The sequence below is a fragment of the Echinops telfairi genome, unplaced genomic scaffold (assembly GCF_000313985.2).
Source record: "Echinops telfairi isolate 266 unplaced genomic scaffold, ASM31398v2 ScPeMD7_7467;HRSCAF=8505_0, whole genome shotgun sequence".
NCBI classification, from domain to species: domain Eukaryota; kingdom Metazoa; phylum Chordata; class Mammalia; order Afrosoricida; family Tenrecidae; genus Echinops; species Echinops telfairi.
Genome location: NW_022111367.1, coordinates 7,486,674 through 7,510,507, shown reverse-complemented (window position 1 = coordinate 7,510,507; position 23,834 = coordinate 7,486,674). Strand labels below are relative to the sequence as shown.

Below are 23,834 nucleotides of genomic sequence, written 5' to 3'. Positions count from 1 at the left end.
AGAAACGATGTACAAATGTGCTTTACACAATTGATGTGTGTATGGATTGGGATAACAGTTGTATGAGCCCCTAATAAAATGTTAAAAAAGGAGAAAGAAAAAAAAAAGTACAGCTAAAAAGTTCCTTGGTGAGATTTCTTCACTTACTTTGGACATGTTATATAGAGAGATCAACCAACAGCACCACTGTGTATAGATTTAGAACTAGAGCTAGGGCTAAGGCTAGAGCTAGATGCTAGGACGAGGGCAAGAGTGGGGAATAGGGTTAGGGCCAGGGCCAGGGTTTGGGCATGGACTTGAGCTAGGGCTAGAACATCTAGGTCTAGGCCCAGGCCCAGGGCCATGGCTAGGGAAAGGGTTAGGGTTAGAGACTAAATTGCACCTGTCCCACACCATGGTATTTTCAATCTCCTCATATGAATGTATTAGTTGGACACTGATTAAGGAAGAGTGCAGATTAATTGATGCATTTGAATTATAGTGCTGTTGAAGAATATTGAAAGCACCATGGACTAACAAGGGAACAAAAAATCTGAAGGTCGGAATGCTTCTTAGAAGCATAACTTGAACACTCCTTACAAGGATGGAGAGGACTTTGAACATGTTATCAGGAGAGATCCGACAACAACACCACTATCTACAGAGCTAGAGCTAGGACTAGGGCTAGGGCTAAGGTTATCACGAGGGCCGGGGATAGGAATAGGGTCAGGATCAGGGTCAAGGCTAGGTGTGGCATTTGCATAATCTGTCAACTTGCGAAGGGGTGAAGTCTAGCCTGTCAATCAAGTCGCAGCTTGATGACCTCATTTGGAAGTGCTATGGAGATAAATAGAGCACTAGAGCACACTCTTTCTGCTTCACCTTCCTGCTGACAAGCCACATGGAGCTCGCTGACGGAGCTAGAGGAGCCACGTGGAGACCCTTGACAGTGCTGAAATGCTTCCACTGTCAGTGGATCCACAAGACTTTCTACCCACTGGCCTGTGAGTTTCCTGAATTTGTGTGTTGCATAAATCTGAAGAGGAATTTATTGACTGGTATTGGACATATGGTTTAATATTGGACTTATGGACTTGATCTGGACAGGACTGGAATGTTTTCTTAATGTACAATTGCTCTTTGATATTAAGTTCTCTCACACATATATGCGTGTCTATGAATTTGGTTTTTTAGTCAAGCCGGATTAACACACTAGGGTTAGGGTCAGGGCCAAGGCCAGGGCAGGAATACTGCCAATGCAATGACTAAGTCTAAAGAGGTCTTGTGCAGATTTGCAAAATGCAATGTGTGATTTTGACTTCTTGACTGCTGTTTCCATGAGCGTTGATTTGTAGATCCAAGCAATACAAAATCCTTGACAACACCAATCTTTTCTCTGTTCATCATGATGTCACCCATTGGTCCAGTTGTGAGGAATTGGTCTTCTTTACATGAGTTATAATCCAGGAAGTCAGCAATCCTTGATCTTCATCTACAAGTACTTTAAGTCCTCACTTTCAGCAAGCAAAACTGTGCCACCTACATATTACAGCCTCCTCCTCTGCTGATACTGTGTTCTTTCTCATAAAGCCCGGCTTCTTGGATTATTTACTCAGTACACACATGGAGTAAGTATGATACAAGCATACAACACTGATGCACACGTTTCCTGATTTGAATCATGTTATATTCCCTCATACTGTTCAAATGCTTGTTTCTTGGTCCATGTGCAGATTCTGAACGAGCACAAGGAAATGTTCTGGAATTCCTATTCTTCTCAGTTTGTTTTGATTTACAGTTGAATGCCTTTGCATAGTCCTGAGAGTGGGGGTTCCCCCATATTGAATGCCAAATAATATTATTTGACAGAACTCTTAAATTAACTATATTATTATTTATAATCCAAGGTGAAAACATATACTCTTAACAAAAGAGACCAAGGCGTTAAAGTAGAATTCTTTTTCTGCTTCTAAATATATAACTGTTCAAAAAATTTTTGTTTCTCATATTTAACAACGTTTAAATCATTGAAATAAGAGCACAGTAAATAAATCATTGATTTTCCATCTGAGTATGCAAAGTGTAAATAATATACACAGTTAAGATTGTGGACACAGTCTGTTTGGCCAGGAATAAAGGCAGGTCTTTGTGTGATAAAATTCAAGATTAGAGACCTTCGACTTATCTAGTTAACTATTATTAAATATTTAAGCTCTGCATCTATACTGTACTGATTTTTCACCTTTGACAGGGTGCAGTCTTACCAATGTTCTAATACTCTCTCTGAATGGAAAATATGAGTTTTCCTTCGCTGACAGGTTTCTGCCTTACAGGTTCTAGATGTTAATTTTCACAAACTTTATTGTAATACATAAATCAAAACCAAACTCACTGCCATTGACTCAAAGCTGACTCATAGTGACCATATAGCGAGCTCAATTCTATATAATTTCAGAGTAAAATTTTAGATTTACATATATATCTGTTTTCACAGCAGTGTGACATTGTCACTTTTTTACATATCAAGTAAACAATAAATATTGTGCTGGCTTCTCTACCCTTTGTCAAAAATAACCTCTTAAATCCTATGCAATAATTGGGTACACATTCTTTCCTTTCATAGTAATGGTTCTTAAATTTCAGTGGGTATCAAAATCACCTGCTCTAAATACCAAACCCAAACTAAACTCACCGCCGTGGAGTCAATGCTGACTCATAGTGACCCCAGTTCCGAGACGGTAACTGTTTCTGGGAGTAGAAAGTTCCATCTTCCTCCTGTGGAGCTGCTGGTGGTTTCCATCTGCCGACCACACAGACCGCAACCCAACTCATACCCACGACATACGTGGGGCTGTTGGGTCCTAACCCCAGCAGTGTCTGATTCAGTAGGTATGCGGTAGGGCCTGAGAATTTCCATTTCTAACAAGTGATCATGATGCTGAAGCTGCTGGGATGAAGACCAACATGAAAACCATTGCTTTATAGTCCGTAAGAAAGTTACATTTATTACGGATCGATGAGTAGATGTTTCACATACTACATTACTGAGCTAGTTATAGAATCCTATCTTGTAAGTATGGCGATCCCTTTTAAAATAAAGAATCTGGGTCTCACAGGGGCTGAGGATAGAATGGGATTAGGTAGAAAAACCACAGTCTTGGTATCTCTCTAAGAGCTGTAAGCCTCATTGGCACGCACATTTGAAAAGACAACCTGTTTCTAAAGAGGTGGACAGTGCTTACTGCAGGCTAACAGAGTGCTAATGAAAAGAGTGATTCTTACACAAAATTGGGCAAAGGCTTAAGATCATGGAGAGGATATGCTTTTCTCTGAATTTTTGACATAATCAAGAGTGAAATGGATTTGCTGTATAATTCACAACAAAAAGATGAATGTGTATTTAATATGGCATTATTTCTTAATTATGCTTTTATTTTTTCATTACAGAAAACACACATACATAAAATAGTCCATAAAAAGAATAATCTCTTTTAAATTTACATTTACAGCCCCATTCTACTGTTCTGTCTGCCAGTGTACACTGCTAACCAGTTGATACTTACTCTGGTATCGAAGTAACACAGCATAATGGTCTTCAACAAAATGCTTGGACAATTACTAAAGCACATAATTTACTTTTACAGAGCATATGAAATTATTTGAAATTAAAATATTATATAAACAAAATAGGCAAATTTGATTTTTAGAAGGTAAATTTTACAGTAAATAGATTGCAAGACAATTAAGTCGCTAATAACGTAAATTTCTGTCACTATAGTGGCACAGTCAGTGCCTGGATCGTGGTGAGTCCCATTCTAAGTTTTGTCTTTAAGCTGAATTTGTACATAACTAAGTACAGTTATATATGGTTCATATTTAACATCAGTAGTCAAAGGTTTGTCTAAGTGCAAGGCAGATTCTGTACCTTTTTATGCACAAAACATATTAAAGAAATACTCCCAGATAAACACAAACATCTTTAACTTACTAAAATGGTAATATGATTCATGTCACAAAGTAGTGTGTGTTTATTATTTTGAACCACTATAGATACCTCAAATACTTAATAGAAGCTTTAGGGAGGTTGGTTTGTAATTATGGTTTACATAAGTCAAGACATTTGTAACCCAAGGACAGTACACAGAGCCACTAGATTATTGGACTACGATTTAACAAAGTTCTGAGGTCTAAGCTTCAGAATAACAAAACAAAAAGAAAAAGCCACTCAACTCTATATCTCTATCAAACAAATATTTTCTGTAAGAATGATTCCCTTTTAAATCTTTACATATATATTTCTATTTAATACTGTATTAAAACCATTATTAAATGTATTTAAATAAATAAACTGCCCCAAGTGCTGATTTTCCTAACATAAAATATAAGTACTTCAAATCACAACTCTCTAGTGGTATACTGAATACAATGCTTCTCAGACAACAGTAACAATCAAATTTTTAAGAATATACTTTCATCTATAGCTCAGGGAAAGCTTTATTAAATGATAAACAATTTTAACAGTACAGAAATACAGGTTTAAAAAAAAACCAAATACATTCAAAAGATTTGTTGTTCAAATAAAATTTTTTCAAAACCAGGTGGAGGAGTGTGATAAAATTCACTAAACTGGCAATCCAAAATTGCACTGTCATCAACTAGAAAATAGAAAAAGAGAGAAATTAATGACCTTAATATGAATGAACACATAGTTTAAGATAATCGATCTATACTACTATAGTACTAGCTGATGAAAATAACAAACACACCTGCTTACCAAGATACAAAATATAATCCTTTGGGGTAAAATAGTTACAACAAAAACAAAATAAAAGTATTAAAAAAACATATGAAAAATATCAAAACATTTGTGGAAAAACCCCATTACTTTTTAGTTCTGCTTTTCCACAAACTCGTTGAAGCCTCTTCATATACAGTTTGATGTGAAAGGGGGAGGCAGGGTTCAATCAATCCCTTTATAATGGTACTAACCTTCCTTGAGCCAGTCACTTTTTTCTGGTATCAGAATGGTCTTCATATATACATACAGAATAACTTTTCCTTTTTTTCAATTTAGGTATTGTTATTTAAAAAAAATCATTTTATTGGGGGCTTGTATAGCTCTTATCACATCCATCCATACATCCATTGTGTCAAGCACATTTGTACATATGTTGCCATCATTTTCAAAACATTTTCTTTCTACTTGAGCCCTTGGTATCAGCTCATTCCCCCCTCCCCGACCCTCCCATCCTCATGAACCCTTGGTGATTTATAAATTATTAATTTTTCCCATGTCTTACACCGACTGCTGTCTCCTTTCACCCATTTTTCTTTGGTCCATCCCCCTGGGAGGGGGTTATATATAAATCATTGTTATTAGTTCCCCCATCTCCCCCAATCTTCCCTTTCCCCTCCTGGTATTGGTCCTCTCATTACTGGTCCTGAGGGATTTATCTGTCCTGGATTCCCTGAGTTTCCAGCTATTATCTGCACCAGTGTACCTGCTCTGGTCTAGCCAGATTTGTAAGGTAGAATTGGGGTCACGACAGTGGGGGTGGGGGAGGAAGCATTTAAGAACTAGAGGAAAGTTGTATGTTTCATCAGTGCTATACTGCACCCTGACTGGCTTGCCTCCTCCCTAAAACCCTTCTGTAAGGGATGTCCAATTCCTTGTGACCCTTCTGTAAGGGGGGATGTCCAATTATATACAAATGGGCTTTGGGTCTCCACTGTGCACTCCCCCTCATTCACATTGATATGATTTTTTATTCTGGGTCAAGTAACTTATATCTTATTTCTTATAGTCTTGAATAATTTTTAACATGTATGAATTTCTTCTTACTTGCCTAGCTATTTTCTGAAATTAAGATTACTTTCATAAATGTTTTATTTTGCAAAAAAATGTCGTGTCATGTACCCTCCATTTAGCTTCTTCTGATAACATCTTCCATGACTATTGTATAAAATCAAGAAGCTGACATTGATATAATCTTTTATACCAACCACAGGCTTTTTCAAATGTCACCAGCCTTCTCATATGCCCATTTGTATAGGCTTATGTTCTAGGCAACTTATCCCCTGTATAAATCTGCAGAGCCACCACCACAATCAGGACACAGAACTCCTTTATTCTCACCTTGTGGGAGCACCTACCCTCACCTTCTCCACCCAGCCTCAGCCTGTGTAACATCAATCTTGTTCTCTAGCTCGATCACTGTTCACTCAAGAACGTCATAGGAATGAAAACAAATAGTATGTAACCTTCAGAGACGCGTTCAGTTTATTCAGCATAATGTCTTTGAAGTCCACTCAAGACGTTGTTTGATCCTTTTTATTGCTGAGTAGTACTCCATGAAATGGAGAACCACAGTTCCTCTAACCATCATGTGCTTACTAAAGGGCACTGAGGTATTCCCAGTTTGGGGCTATCAATAATAAAGTTGCAATGAACAATCACTACAGGTTTATATGTGAACATAATTTCCAATCCTCTGGGATAAACACCCAAGAGTATTATTACTTGGCCATATATTACACTTAGTTTTATAGGAAATTGCCAAGCAATTTTTCCAAATGATTTTTACACCCAAATTATTTTTTAGAAACTTACATTTCTATCTACAGTGTATAGGGATGTGGTAGCTACATACTTTCATGTCAACTTGAAGATATATAAAAGTGTAGAGGTAGTATTTAACCTGTCAATCAGATCACAACCTGATGGTGCCTCCTTGTGGGCATGGCCTTCTCTTAAGGAGGGCTCTGGGAACCTCTCGTTCTCTCTCTCTCTGCCTACACCTTCCTGCTATTGAGCCACTTTTTGTGATGCTTCCACCACTATTGGATCCACAATACTTTGCACCCACCAGCCTGTGATATTCCTGCATTCTGCATCATTGCATGTGGCTGCGTGAGTCTGAAAAGGGACTTATGGACCAGTATCAGATTTATGGACTTGAGTTGGACTGGGCTGGGATGCTTTTCTTGATAGATAGTTACTTTTTGATATTAAGCTCTTTCTTACACATGAGTGTCACTGGATTTGTTTCTCTAGTCAACTCGGCCTAACACAGAGGGGAATGAATTTCTCCAAATCCTTGCTAACATAACTCAAATGTCCTAGTAATTATTTTTCATTTCAGTAATTTTGATGGGTATGTAATAAGCACTTACTGTGGTTTTCATCTTAATATCTCTAATGGCTAATGATGTTGACACCTGTACATCCTTCGTGCTGAAATGTATGTTCAAGTCTCTTGACCATTTTCTAATTGGATTGGTGTTTTCCTGTTGTTTTATACAAGGTTTTAAGAATTCTTTATATATCCTAGACACAAGCCCTTTGTATTACATGGCTTGCAAATTATTTGCTTCTTTTATAGAGCAAGTTTTGAGCTTAGTAAGTGAAATTTATTTTGTTTTTCTTTTATGGGTTGTACTTTTGGTTTATGTCTGAGAACTCTTTACTTGCCTTGAGTTCTGAAGATTTTCTCATTTTAAAAACACTTTATACACTTATATTTTATATATGGTACTATATGATCTATTATGAATTTTTACATAAGGTCTGAAGTTCAGTTAAGATTCTTTTTGTTATTGATGCTTAAAAAACTATTATTTCTCCTTGAACTACTTTTGCGTCTCTGCTGGAAACCAATATGCATATTTGTGTAAGTATATTTCCTAGGGCTCTATTCTGCTCCATTGCGCTATGTGCTTATCTCTGTGCTAACATCACACTGCTGTGACTACTATCACTACTTTAATATAAAAACTCAAACCAGACTCACCTTGCCTCACTCAGTGTCCTTACAGGGGAGGGTAGAACTGCCCCGGTGAGTTTCTGAGACTGTAACTGTTTACAGGAATAGGAAACCCCATCTTTTCCCATGGTGAAGCTAGTGGTTCCGAACTGCCAACCTTGCAATTGTAACCCAACACATAAACACTCCACCACCATGGATCCTGGTGACCCCTGGAGAAAGTGTTAAAATTGAGCAGAGTGATTCTTCCCACGTTGTTATTCATTTTATAAGTTATTTTTGGATAATACAGCTGAGTTTTAGATTCTATCTCCTCCTCTGATAAACCCTGATTTAAGTTGAAATCATCACTTTATTCAAAATGTTCTTCCTCCTGTTCCTACAAAATATAATCCAAATCCACCTCATCTAATCTATGGTGGTTCAGTGAGGACTTTTCAGATGATGGCATTATAGCCATATAATGAACAAAATTAAACACATAATTGGGGAATATTAAAAAGGCTTGGGAGTTATGAAAGAGTTTAATATGGTTTTTTTTTTCTTTCAATAATTTTTTTTTGAGTTTAATATGTTTTGGGGGTAAAAATGATTAGTGTGAAATGGTTAAAACAGTATGTTACAACACAGTTTGGAATTTATCCAATTATAATAGAGAGCTAAAAGGATTTTTAGTAAGGGAGTACGAGAACCATCAGTGTTTTGGAAAACTGACACTAGCTTTCTAATGTATAAGCAGTGGCCTCAAAATGCATGAAGTTGGAATAAGAAAACAGTTCAGCTGAAACCTAGGACAGTCACAGTAAAATCAACACAGTGGCCAAAATTAATAAATTATTAAAATAAGTAATTACTCAGACTTGGAAATGTGGATGGTGAGGTAGACAAAGGTAGAAGAATGTCTAGGATGTTTCCAGCATAAAGCAGGGAATGAATGAAAAGTGGTATCATAAATAGACATATATACAGGTAGAAAAGTAGCTGAGGGGGATGAGATAAATCTGAGACATCTATAGTTAACTAAATAGTGATGAGACAGAGCCAAAGAGCAACATTGAGACATGAGACAGAGTGGTGGCCAGGCTTTCTGGTTCAAAAGGCCAATGGACCATGTAGCTAAGAGGCTGAGGACCACAGAGACATTCTCCCAGGATGAATTCTTAACATTTTGCAACCTATTGGATGCCTATAAACTCCGTGAATATTGTTGGTGAATTCTGTGTGGCCACTGCAATGAATCACGGGAATATTTTTCAGCCATAAAATAAGGAATAAGCTGTTAACATACACTATATCATGATTAATCTCAAAGATATGAAAATAAACAGTGAAAATAGATGCAAAGGGTCTTACATTCTATGTTTCTGTTTATATGAAATGTCTGATCGAAACAGATGTATACAGAAAGAAAGATTAGCAGTAGGTTGGCACTAGGAATGGGAGAGGGGTGAGTTGTAACCGGGCATGAGGGAGCTCACTAAAAGAACAAACGTGTTTTACAATTGAACTGCATTGGTGGCTTGGGTACTTTGTTGGAGCAGGGGTTGGCAGCTCTTTCTGTCCCCAGCAAGGCTTCACCTTACTTACATGGAAGTCCAAAGGGGTGCCACATTGGTTTCCAGGTTTGAATACTCAGGAGTTGGAAATTCAGATGGTATTTTAGATGAATACACAGTAGGGAAATTCAGAAAAAAATGTTCTTTCTATGATTGATGAGTTAGCCGATGGACAACACATACTAGCCTGGTGGAGGGCCTGTGCTTCATGCTGCCATTGCACAGTAAGCTACAGAGAGTGTAGTGCTTTACTAAGAACTCTTTCACATCACTAGACAAAGCCAACTACCCCTACATGACCCAGAGAAATAGCAGTCAATCTCAGTATGCTCAAAATTTCAGGAAAAACACACACACACCCATATGCAACTGAAAAAAATCACTCAAACCCAACGGAATACTCTGAAAAAGAGGCCCTTGATTTACCAGAAATAAAATTCATTAGAGTGGTGTTTAGGTGCCTTCAAGAGATGTAGGTACACTCATGGTAACAAAAGAAGCAATTGAAAAACTAGAAATCCTACACCCAAAGGAATACCAGAAGATAAATTATAAGATAACAGAATTAGACAACATGGCAAAAGACCTGAGTAATAGGATGGAGGAAAAAGAAAATAGAATCAGTAGACTCAAAGCCAATCACTTTGATTACAAACAATAAGAGAAACAATCAATCAAAGGAGCAAAGGAATGCAAAGAAAGCCTGAGGATGATGTGAGACACTATCAATAGAAACAATCTATGTCTTATTAGGATCGCAGAGCAAGAAGAAACAAAACAAATCTCCAGAGAAATCATGAAAGAAAACTTCCCCAACATCACAAAATAAGAAAATATAACTCAAGAAGCTGAGTGAACTCCAAACAGGATACACCCCAAAAGAAAAACATCATAACATATTGTAGTCAAACTCCCCAATTTCAAGGAAAACCATAATCCTGAGGAGAGCAAGGGGGAAAAAAGAACAATCACTCACAAACGAAAACTGGCAAACCTAAGCTTGGATTTCTCAGCAGAAACTATGCAGGCAAGAAGACGATGGAGTGGTACACATCAAATTCTGAAAGAGAAAAGGGAAAACAAACCACCAACCAAGAATCCAACATCCAGTAAAAGTATCCTTAAAATATGAGGGGGAAATAAAGGTATTTCCATACAAGGAAAGACTAAAGGAATTTGTAAAAGCAAGAGCAGCATTCCAAAAAATATTAACAGGTTCAATATGAACAGATAATCAACAACAGCTGACAAACCCAAGAGAAATATAAAGCACAAAACAACCCAGAAATCAACACAATGAAAGCAGCACAGACCAACACAAAGTTAGAGGCGGAACAAAGATACCAGTAAACACACACCCCAGCAAAATGACAGCAACCAGCTCACATACATCAACAATGACAGTGAACGTCATGGATAAAATGCACCAATCAAGAGAGAGTATCGGATTAGAAGACAAGACCCATTTATATGCTGCCTATGAGACACATCTTCAAGACAAACATGGACTAAATATCAAAGGATGTGGAAAAATGTGTGGCAATATTAATCTCACAAAATAGACTTCAAGGTAAAAGCAAAATTAGAGACAAAAATGGATACCACTTAATGATTAAAGGGACACTAGAACAAGAAGGCGTAACCATAATAAACATATATAGAGTGCTCTACCAGACAAAAGCACATTCTTTATACTTCTCTAGCACGCACAGCACATACTCTATAATAAACCACGTTAGGCCACAAAGCAAACCTTAAAAAATAAATTAAAAACAACAACATTGAGTCCTTACAATCCATTTTCTCAGGTCATAATGCTATAAAACTGAAGATCAATAATAGGAAGAACAAAAAGCTAAACACATGGAAATTGAACAACATACTACTTAAAAATGAGTGGGCAGATTGTGATAGCCAACTCATTTTAAAGGCAACTCAACCATGGGGGTAGAGAATGCTCTAAGATAGATGTGGTGGTGATTGTACAATTCCCCTTGATATGATTGAATGACTGAATTTTATAATATGTAAATTATGCTCCAATAAAATTGTTGGGGGAAAAAACCCCAACTGTGCAAACAAATAAGGGATGAAATTAAGAAATGAGAATGGTAACACAACAAACCAAAATCTTGGGAACACAGCAAAAGCAATATTTGTGGGTAATTTATAGCAATCAGAGCACACCTGAAAAAAAGAGAAGCAATCCAAAACCAATATGTTAACACAATATCTCCAACAACGAAAACAAGTGTCACAACATAAACTCTACAATAAGATAAAAGAAATCAGAAAGATAGGAGCAGAATAAACTAACTGCTAAATAACAACAATAAAAAATGGGGGGGTGGGGAACCAACAACACAAAAAGTTAGTTCTTTGAAAAGGATTAACAAAATTGAAAAACCACTAACAAACTTCACAAATGAAAAGGAAGAGGAGATGCAAATGTCTAGAATTAGAGATAAAAAGGCAACATTACACCATATTCAAATGAAATAAAAGGAAAATAATACCCTAGTACGAAAGACTGTACTCCAAGTTTGATAACCTAAAAGAAATGGACAAATACCTAGAAGTACACCACCTGCCCAAATTAACTCAGACAGTTGTAGAAAACCTCAATATACCCAAAACAAAAGAAGAAATAGGGAAATTCACCCAGAAACTTCCAATCAAGAAAAGCCCAGGAGCAGATGGCACAGGATAATTCTACCGAATGTTCAGTGAAGAGCTGTCACCAATTCTACACAGACTATTCCAGAACACAGAAAGGAACAACACACTCTCAAATCATTCTATGAAGTGAGCATAAAATAGACAAAGACCCTACCAAGAAAATTATAGACCAATATTCCTCATGAACACAGATTCAGTAATTTGCAACAAAATTCTGGCCAATAGAAGCCAAGAACACCAAAAACACCAGTTCACACAATCAAGTGGGTTTATAACAGGGATGGTTAACATTAGAAAAATAATCAATGCAATCTACCACAAGACAAAGACGAACCACATTATCACATCAAAAGATGCAGAAAAAGCAATAGCCAGCATCCATTTCTGATTAAAAACAAAACACTAAAAGAAAAAAAAATAGAAGGGAAATTCAATATAATAAAGGCCATATATACCAAAAAATCTCAGGGCCAACATCATGCTCAACAGGCAAAAACTGAAAACATTTCCCCTGAAAACAAGAGCCAGATAAGACTGCTATCACCATTTCAACTCAACATCAAGCTGGAAGTCTTAGCAAGAACTATTAGATAACAAAAGAAACCAAGGAAATACAAGTGAGCAAAGGAGAACTGAAACTCACTATTTACAGAGGATATGATTTCTTATGTGGATAACCCCCAAAGAGTCCACAAAACAATTGTTATATACACTCAAAGGATTTGGTAAAGTCACAGGGTAGGAGATGAACAAGCAGAAATCCATTGGATTCCTGTTTACCACCTAAGACAGCTCTGAAAAAGGCATTAAAAAACCTGTCATCTACAATAGTTACACAAAATTTGAAATTGTTTGTTGTTAGTGCTGTTGAGTGTTGAGTCAATTCCAACTCATATGGACCCCCCTATGTACAATCGAACAAAATACCACCGGTCCTGGGCCACCCTCACAGTTGCTCTCAAGTGTGAGCAGACTGTTGCAACCATCTGTCAATTCACCTTTTCCAGGGCTGCCTTCTGTTTTCACTGCTCGCCTCTTGACTAAGCATGGTGGGCTTCTCCAGGGATTTGTCTTTCCTGCTAACATATCCAAAGCATGTGAGATTAAGTCTCACCTAAGGAGCATTTTGGCTGTACTTCTTCCAAGACAGATTTGTTTGTTCTTTTAGCCGTCCATTTTCTTAATTCTTTGCTTAATACCACAATTCAAATGCGTAGATTTCTTTGGTATTCCTTAGTCAATGAAATACTTAGGAATAAATCTAACCATAGTAACAAAAGATCTGTACAAAGAAAATTACAGATACTACAAGAAATCAAAAGAGACCTACAAAAATGGAAGAGTTCACGGATACGGAGACTTAATATTGTGAAAATGTCAATATTATACAAAGCAATCTACAAATACAAAACAATTGTGATCTAAATCCCACCTTTATTTTTAAAGAAATGAAAAAACTAATTACCAATTCGATATGGAGAGGCTAGGGTTCTAGGATAAGCAAAGAATTCCTAAAGAAGAAAAACTAGTACCAGCCACACAAACAGGCTGGTACTAGTACAGCGACAGATACATAGACTCATGGAACAAATTAGAGGACGCAGAAATAAATGCACCCACCTACATAAAATCAATTTTCAACAAAGGGCCAAAAGCATTAAATGAGAGACAGCCTCTTCAACCAACGGTGCTGGCAAAATTGGATCTTCATCTGCACAATCATGAAACAGGGCTCACACCTCGTCTCATGCACAAAAACGAACTCAGGATGAATCAGAGATCCAACGTAAATCCCAGAACTATAAGGACCATCAATGAGAAAATTTGGACAAATATAAGGTCCTATTGCAAAACATACATAGACTACCAAATATAATAAAGAAAGTCCTCATATGGATGACAAATTATATTACTGAGACTTACTAAAAATATGACACTTATGCACATCAAAAGACTTCATCAAAAGAGTAAAAACAGCCCCTGGGCTGGTGGAAAAAATTTTTTAGCCACAACACTATGGACAAGGGACTAATTATTAAAATCTATAGAATTCTGCAACAACTTAAAAAAATAAAAGTGGGCAAAAGACACAAACAGGTATTTCATAAAAAATGACTCTCAAAGCAGGGGGGTGGGGGGGGAGGGAAAGAGCTGATCCAAGGACTCAAACAGAAAATAAATGTCTAGAAAATGATGATGGAAACATGTACAAATATGCTTGATTTAATTGGCGTATATAATGTTATAAGAGCTGGAAGGGCCCCCAATAAAATGATTTTTAAAAATGACACTCAAAATGTTAACAAATACATGGAAAAAACACTCACAATCACTGGCCATCTGAGAGATACAAATCAAAACAATAAGCTATCACCTTATACTCATGATAGCCTAATTCAAAACAACAGAAAACAACAAATGCTGAAGAGGGTATGGAGAGATTAGAACTCTTATCCACCACTGGTGGTCTTGTCAGCATGTACAACCATTGTGTAAAGTGATACACAGCTACCTAAATCAAATGGGAACAGAAACCCCAGATGGTCCGGCAATACCAGTATTGGGCATACACCCCACAGAGAACAGTGTCTAGGGTCTTAAAGGCTTGTCTTAAAGCAAGTAACTATCTAAGGTGTCGGCTTAGTTGGAAGACACACACCATCCAGTGTAAAACAGGATTATAAATAATAAAATCTAAGCCTGAAGGAGGGAAATAGCATTAGAGTTTAAATTCCGAGCACCTAGTTTGTAGAACGGTACGGATAACAGTAAAAGCCAAAAATCCACTTGCAGGGAGCCCACCTGAATTAAGCCTTTGGTGAATTCCCTCTGACCACTGACCAGGGATGTGAATGGCCTTGCTATCAGACAGATTGCATTGAAAAATGGATTAATGCAGATGTAGTTAGATTATAAGTAACAATTTATATATAAGAGGAACTTTGACATTTAAGTACTTTTTAAAAAATTAAATACTTTTGGCATTTAAAACTTCTATTAATCTCAATCTTCACCAAATTCTCGTCCCTAGTTCCAAAATATCCTTTATAGTTTTACTTCCTGGTCATCTTATCCTTTTTAATAACTGACAAAATGATCTTTATAAATTCCATGATGCTTTAATACTCTCTAAAAGTTAAGATTAGGTCATTAAAAAGGAGAGTATTATTTTTGTATAATCACTGTACTAAGCTAAAGTTTTGTTTTCTTAATACAAGAGAAAAAAAAAATCAAAGCTACCTTATTCCTGCAAAATGGGATCATGATATCATACAGAGTATACTCCACACAGAAAAGTTCTTATTACCAATTGCCCAGACTTCTGAATGATAATTAAAAGGTTTATAAGAATGCTGAGTAAAAATTAGCTTATATGTAATGATGCACCAGAAATATTTTAGCTTACCATAAACAACTGGATAGACCGTCCCTCGTATACCTGATGCTGGACAGTGCATATTTTTTCCATTCAAATAGACATTCAGTTCTACATGGTCATATGTAATGCCCTATGAAGAAAAGAGAAAACTTGAAAGTTTAAAAACATGAAAGTTCATAAAAACCTGAACAGTCAAAAGACATTAGTTGGGAGGCATGGAAACATGAAAAACGGATTAAGCAAAGAACCACAGTAGCTTTCATTAAGGATTGACAATCTGGTCGAGCACCTGAACTGAGCTAAAACATTTCATTGTGACTAAGTGAGGGGAAGAAGGCAGGTAAATCCCAAGTCTACACTGAAGGAAAAATTAATGACCATAGTTTTAAAACTAGGATTATGCTCCCACCATCTGGATTTTATAGTTTGAATATTAAGATAATATAATAATTAGTATTAAACAGAGAAGTAGAAAAACAAGAGCTCAAAAATTTAAAAACATATATGTATATAAACATTTATATGTAAAAACTCTGAACACTACTGGTGGTATCAAAATCAAAATCAAGTTGATTAGTAATCATAATTGTGATTAAAGTACTAGTTTGTATTATGCTCCAAGCACTATTCTGCTGCTGCGGTTTTATGCTATGGAGTTGATGCTCATTCATAGCAACCCAACAGAAACCACATATACAGAACAGAATTGTTCCTGGGGTGTAATCTGTACAGAATCATGTTGTTAGGTCTTTTCTCCCACAGAGCTGCTGGTGCTTTAAACGGATGACCTTGGCTAAATAGCAGAGCTAGGATCTAAACCCATGAAGTATGGCTTCAAAGTACACAATCTTAATATACTACTTCTCTCTAATGGCAAAAAAGATCGTTTTTTCAGAGAATTAAGAATAGATGGTAGGGATCTTTGACTAGAGAAATCATCATCAATGAAAACCCAAGCTACATAAGGACTTCTAACAATGGATAAGTTATATTAACTTAAAAACTTTTAGTAGAAAGAATTTTTATACATCACCTTGCCTTAATTCTCTTACTTAACTCTGCTAGGCAGCAGAAGACTCAAGAAGTCAGTGTGTTAAATGATGTAACAGTTTTTCCTTAAATCTTAGCAAAGCCAGGGTTAAATTAAATAATGATCACCAAAAAAATCAAACCAACTGCCACTGAGTCATAAATTATATATACATTGATTTTATTTCATTTAGTTTATGTATTGAAATAATACGGTTTTTCTAATACATGTCGGTTTTTATTTTTATTTTTAAAAAAGTATAAAAAAAGAGAGATCCAGAAGTTTACCTCTCAATCCCACACCCATGCTATCAAGTCTATTCCAACTCACAGTGACCCCACAAGACAGAACAGAACTGCCCAACAGGGTTCCCAAGGCTGTGAGTCTTCACAGAAGTGGTCCACCAAATCTTTCTCCTACAGAGGAGCCGGTGGATTCAAACCACCAATCTTCTGGTTCGCCACTACGCCACAAGGGCTCCCCAGTTCAAGTGGTAATCTAGGAGCCCTTTACCACCTAGCAGCAGCATACCCTATTACAAGCAAGCAAATTTTAACCCAAGCCGCCAGTCTGGCAGCAAAATCCTAACACCAAAGAAAGAAGGAAAATATGGCAGCCTACAGTCATGCTTAATTCAGTTCTTTTCTAACTTAATCTGTCCTGTTATATGAGCTACAGCTAGGGTTGATGCTGTTAACAACTGATTACAAAAATTTCAATGTGGTCTATGATATCAGTATCAATACTTATCTGCAGGCTTAGTGAGCACATTGTGAAATGAGACTGCCTTGATTATAACCCTGGTACTATCCCTTATGAGAACTTACTGAATCTATCCTAATCTATACAATGGGGACAATACTACTACCTATCCTATAAAGGTCATTATGGGGATTCAACAACTGAATCACTGCCAGGCATTAAAACAGAACCTCAACTGCAAAACAAGCAAGCACGCAAGCCATAAAACGTCACTGCCATCAAGTCATTTCTGACTCACAGTGCCCGACAGGACAGAGGAAAACTGTCCATGGGGTTTCTGAGGCTAAATCTTTACGGGGACAGACTTATCTTTCTCCAGTTGAGTAATGGGTGGGTTTGAACCACTGACCCAGAACTCCTTAGAACAGGGCCTAGTCCCTAACAAAGGTCCTGTCAGTTCTTCTTCTTGCTATTATTACATAGATTGTTTGTCAAACTTCTGTATTAACATCAAAATATATTTTTAAAATGTAATTTGCAGTTTTCAAAATGATAAAGTAAAAAAAATAAGCATAACCTAGTGTTATTGTATGGATATAATCACTTGGTTAGGAGTTAAAAGCTTGTTTTTCTCGATTTCTCCTCAGAATAGCATATAACAGAAATCCTACAACATGCAAGTTCTTTGCATCTTATAATCCACTCTTCTTTTTCTATACCACTGTCATAAATTTGGTAAAATTCGTTTTCAAGTATTTGAACCAGGAAAGTAAAGTTAATGTGGTACAGTGATATTTTACTTCTCTTGATTCTACAAACATTTTTTTAGTCCTCCTTTGATCAGAATGAGCAGTAAAATTAAAAACCCGACTTCATCATGCGGGTGACTGACATCATTAACTCTGTCAATGTGTGGCAGCAGTCATCTCATGAATGCGGCAGAAAGGCAAAAATGACACACAGCAGAAGGTCTGTGCATCAGCAAGGAAACCATTTGTTGCTAATTATCCTTTCTCATGGCTGACTTTCATCTTTCAGTGTGACCTGGCTGACAGCATCAACTTAATTTCAGGATTCTCTTTAAAGAAACAATGATTTCAATAAGGATGTTCCATATCATGGACACAGGGCAATAATCTGTAAATTCATAATTGACTACTCAAAAGGAATAGGGGAGGCTGGTTGTAAAACATGGATTATGCCTTCTGTCTTCTTTTTCTTTTCTTTTAGTCAATTTAGAAAAAAAGAAAGTTCAAAAGTTAAAAATTAATGTTCACATTTTTAAAATCATAGTATAAGATCATATCATAGTTAAAATTCTTTATTTCTGCCTTTCTTCATTATTTTCAAAATACCATGTTTCTTTAACTCAATAACCAAGGTTTACCTTGTGTCTTCTTATCAGACATTTTCTTCATTATTCAAATTCCTTTCAACTCGATACCAGATCCAGGGGCACCTTTGCTAAAGAAGACTCAGAGTTCTCCTTTTAATCAATAGCTAGTAGCCTGAACTCAGTATATGAGGGTAAATAAAAGCTTATTTCTACCAATGTTCTAGTTCATACATTCAAGGTTTCTTGCAAACAAAATTTGCTCGAACATGTCTCTGATCAATGGATGGCTGTGGAAAAGTTCTCTCAGTAATACACTTGTCTTATAAGGGAGCCTACAAATAAAAATAATAAGGATACATTTGTGCTATGAGAAAAAAATGATTTGAGGTCAGGGCTAAAATGAAATTTTTAACAAAACTCAAGTAGACATCTTCCCAAATTATTATAAAGTTTTGTAAAAAGTTTAGAGAACTGCTATCTCACATAAAACAGTACCTTTTAGCGGAATCAAATATTTTAAAGAAGGTCCGGAAAATGTCAAAGATGAGCCAAGAAAGAGAAGGCCATCAACCTGGACAAATGAAGAAGTTGTGGCTGGAGTTCAGAAAGTGGTGGAAGAAGAATTACTATTCATGTGATAACTACTGAAGCTGGGGTCTCACATAATTCAGTATTTTCAGTTTTATGCAAGCATCTTGGCCTTAGCAAGCTTTTGGCTTGATGGATGCCAAAGTATTATGTAAAGATCAACTACCTTCAAGAGCGACCTCTCATCATCCTTTTAAGCAAGACCAAAGGTAACGAAGATGATTTTTTTTCTTTCTGAAGACGATTTTATGGAAAGAAGTATAACTCAGGGCAGGTCTTGAATCTGCCAATACAATCCAGAGATCAAGGCCTAATCAAAACAGCAGTGTGCAAGGGGATCGGTTGGGCCAGCTCATTCCAGTTCAAAACAGGTAGGCTCAGAAGGCTATGGTGACTATTTAACTGACTGCACAGGGGTAATCATGATAGATGTTTCCCAAAGGACACAGGATGATCACAGGTGTGTATTATGCAGAAGTTTCAAGATTTAAAACTACACCAGTTAAAAACAAAACAAAAACTACACCAGTGAGAGGAAAAAGTTGTACCCAAGAATTTTTCCCATCGTGACGATGCATGTGGTCATTCTTCAAGAACAGCAAGAGAATGTCCCTGGGAAACCTTACCCCGTGCACTGTACAGCCCTGATCATGCCCCTTCAGATTTCTCTTTGCTCCTCAAACTAAAAGAACAGTGAAAAGAAACACAATTTGAATCCCTCAAGGATGGTGTAAATTTAAAATTGCAAAAAATAAACTTTGATGGAAGATATGTCAAGAAATAATAGCTTCGCCTTTGGATACATTTGTTTGATAAATTATTTTGTAGCAATACTTTTCAACTTACCCTCAATAGGGTTTTCTGGTAATACAGTATGTGAGGAAGTATTTGAAAAGGGAACTAGAGAAAATACCTTTGTATTGCATTTTAATAGGGTGGCTTTGCTAAAAATATACGTATATTTAGAGGGAAATAAATATAGAGAAATTGAATTAATGTACATAACTCTGTTCTCTGACTTCTAAAACATGTTACACTAATCAAGTCTTAGGATCTTGAGCACAGTTCTTTAAAGAGTTCTGAATGTAAAAGGAAGTTTAATAAGATTAAGTTTAATGAGAAACAACTCTCCTGAAAAATATACTTTAATTAACAGAAGTTCAAAACAATTTAAGTAATGAATTCAAACTTTTAAAGATCTCTAGCTTCAAATATACCCAATATTTTCTAATACAGTGGTGAACAAACTTTAAAAATTAAGAGCCAAGGTTTTTCTGATATCAGAAAAGCTGAACGCTGGTCAGCAGCCAAACTGTCCATTGTTGTTGTTGCTAATAACTGCCGGAGAGTCGGCCTCCAGCTGATGGTTGAGCCTATGCACACAGAAAAATGACCCAGTCCTGCACCCCTCCCCCCCCAGCCCCCCCCAGCAAATCAGTTGCAATTCAGACCGAACCTGTAAGAATAACTGAGGTGGAATATAGGCTCACAATAGTCCTCAGGCCAGTCGCGGCTCTATAAAAATATCAGGCAACCCATGAAAGTGCTCTCTTTGGAAAATGTGCCACCTCATTAGATCCAATACTAGTACTTTGAAATTCAAACACAAACTCCCAGGCAACACTGTATAGCTAAAAGCAATTTGAGTTTAATAATTCACCGTGGGAAATAGCTCCAAAAGAAAACTCACCACCACATCTCCCTCTTGGGGAAGGTTATTTGCTGGCAGCCTGTTTTTCTCCTCATTGTTGCAGTAAAGGGCTCCATCACTCCTCATCACCAGACTGTGGGCATCTCGGCCAAGGGGGATCTGATTCAAGTTAACTTTCTGGGTCGCAACTCCAATACCCCAGATTCCTAGAAACATAATAGTTTAAATGTCCCTCATATCTGAAGAATACAAATAGTAGGGAGCACCTACCAGTTTTGGTTTTGTTTGTAAAGTGGCATATTATTACTAAGTTAAACTTTGTAAAAACCTTTTTTAAAAAGCAGGTTGCAAATTATGTTCTCCACAGACTTAGTACAACGTAGGAGATCAATGCATGGGCTCTGGAGTTGTACTGTCCACATTTAAATCTTGACTTAATTATCCCACCTCAAGAAACTTAACCTCTTTGTTTCAGTTTCCTCAAATATAAACTGTGGATCCTGACAGTGCCCACCACACGCAGGGTTTTTAATAGACAGAACATGATAAATAATCCAAGTAAAGCATTTAGATTAGTGCCTGAGTAGGAATGTATTAAAAAACAAAAAAACAGAGACTGTGGAAAGATGGAGACGGAGTGACACATTCCAGAGGGACTCCGCAGAAATCAGCTCAGGAGAGTTACTAAGAGGGAAATTCAACACTGCTGCAACACAGGAGGGGCATCATAAAGATAAGTAGGCACAGATCCACTAGGTTCTGAGGGGCTGGGGGCTTTTGACTTACCACAGTGGAGGCGGCTAGGGTTTGACCTTAGCCCTGCCACGGTCTCCGCTGGAGCTGGGCCCATTTGTAGCTGGCACAGGGGCTTAATCTCAACACAGCAACAGCTTGCTGCCGCCTCAGGGCAGAGATTTAACCTCTCCAGGACCACAGTCAGGGATCAGGGCTCAGCTATATTGTTACTTTTGTTTCCCTCACTTCTCTCTTTTCCCCCATCTCCTCAGTGGGCTGTTTTTTTTTTTTTTTCTTTTTCTCTTCCCTTTTCTCTGACATGCCACGGCCAACCTCCAGACCACTCCCCTGAGCCTACGGCATTTACACCTGCCCTCAACCCAGCTGGGAGCACTCCATCCTCTACAGCGTAACCCAAGGCTGGGGAAAACCCACCTTTCCTCCACCAGGGATTATCCCGCCCAACATCTTCTGGGGAAATTCCATCTGCCAGCCCTCCCTCGCAGTGCTTAACACTTGGTTGGGGAAATCCTGCCTGCATGGCTGGGGGGAGCTCCTATCCATCCTCTGTGACTGAGGGAACTTCCTCCTGCCTGCCGTAGTGCCTCACACAGCCTAAGGCAGCTCGGCCAACACTCGCCAATGTTCCACACTGCTGCGAGAACCTCTTCCCAACCTCCGCAACGATCTACCTGACCAGGGCAATTCTGCCCACCATTCGCAGTGCTCTATATGAAAGCGGGCAACCCAACAGCCTTTTATGACACTCCCATTGCAGCGGGCACCCCTGAATTCCCTCTGCAGTGCCCCAAGCTGCTGTGGGCCACACCATCATGGTTTCTTGTGAGATAACTCAATACAGCACCATCCTCGTGGGTCCACAACAACCCAACGAGCATCCCCTGAGAGAATTATCCAAATTCCCCTCAAAATAACAGAATACTGGTTGACTAGGGAAAGAGTGAAGCCACAGGAGGATAAAGTGGTAAGTCAATTCCATAGTGAAATTAGCAGCAGGCAGTTTGAAGAAGCATTCCGATGAGTCTCCCAGAGAGAGCCAGTGCTCTTCAACTCCCTGGAAAATGGCCCCTGGCTCCTCTAAAATAACACAATGCAAACAGCCATCAGCCCCAACAATCTCAAAAACAAACAAAATGGCAGAAGATGTCCTGAACCTAACGGCATGCATAGAAGAAGCAGACATTAATCTGCCACAGAAAGAAATTTTCAGAATGTTGCTTGGAGTCATACAGGATATGAGGGAAGCAAACAAAAAAAGGATGAAATGGTAAAGGAGATAAAGTCCATATACCAAAGGGAAATACAAGAGCTTAGGGACGAGATAACAAAAACCTATAGCAGACTCATGGACGTGTCCAATCAACTGGAGGAGGCAAAGAACCACATCAGTGCCTTAGAGGACAGCCAAGCAGACTTTAACAAACGTCAACAAAAATCTAATAAGATCATGAGAAGCTGAAGAAAACCTAAGAGCTATGTCGGATGCTATGAAGCGGAACAACATCACATTAATTGGATTACCAGAGGAAAACACGACAAATAAGTCATCTGCAACAAGAGCGAGAGAAACCTTTGAGGAAAACTTCCTCAACTTAATGAATGAAAACCACGCAACCATTCAGGAGTCTGAAAGAACACCAGCTAGACTGAATCCCAAGAATAAGTCACCAAGACACATAATAGTTAAACTATCCAACTTTGAGGAAAAGGAGAAAATCATGAGAGCAGCTAGGGAAAAACAAGCAATCACATATAAAGGTTCCCAAATAAGAATATGCTCAGACCTATCAGCAGAAACGATAAAGAAAAGGAGAGAGTGGAGTAACATATTCCAAAAATTGAAGGAAAATAACACAAACCCAAGAATACTCTACCCAGCCAAATTATCTATCAAGATAGATGGAGAAGTAAGAGTCTTCCCAAACAAGGAAAAACTCAAGGAATACTTTAGAAGAAACCCAGCCCTACAAAAGATCCTTGCTGCCCCAGTATGGGCAAAAGAACAACACTCACCAAGCATAAATAAAACACTGCCACATAGAACAACCCCACCCAGAGGGCAACAAAGAGAAAACAGCCCCCAAGATAGCATTGGCTTAGTGCTGAAAATAAGCCAAGAATGAAACACCAACACACACACACAAACACCATAATAAGAAAGGGAGGTAGGAAAACACCCAACACAAAAGGTATAAGATGACATCACAGAGTCCACAGATGGAGGTCATAACCCTGAATGACAATGGACTGAACTCAGGCATTAAAAGACTGAGGCTAGCAGACTGGCTTAGAAAACACAACCCAGCAATCTGCTGCCTATAGAAGGTACATCTCAAGACTGCAGACAAAAATAGGCTGAGAATCAAAGGCTGGAGAAAGGCATACCAAGCAAACAGCAATTCACAAAAAAAGCAG

The 23,834-nt window shown here is 37.7% G+C and overlaps 1 protein-coding gene across 1 annotated transcript in view; it reads right to left on the bottom strand.

Moving 5' to 3' along the window:
• Positions 1–3,378: 3,378 nt before the first annotated feature.
• The window catches only part of SPRYD7 (SPRY domain containing 7), a 36,918-nt gene continuing 16,462 nt past the window's right edge, over positions 3,379–23,834 (bottom strand). Inside the window, exons 3-5 of the mRNA XM_004704270.2 lie at positions 20,703–20,869; positions 15,384–15,486; positions 3,379–4,634 (exon numbers count right to left, since the gene is read on the bottom strand). Coding sequence (XP_004704327.1) covers positions 4,537–4,634; positions 15,384–15,486; positions 20,703–20,869 — 368 coding nt within the window. The 3' untranslated portion in view covers positions 3,379–4,536. The remainder of the gene's footprint in view (positions 4,635–15,383; positions 15,487–20,702; positions 20,870–23,834) is intronic.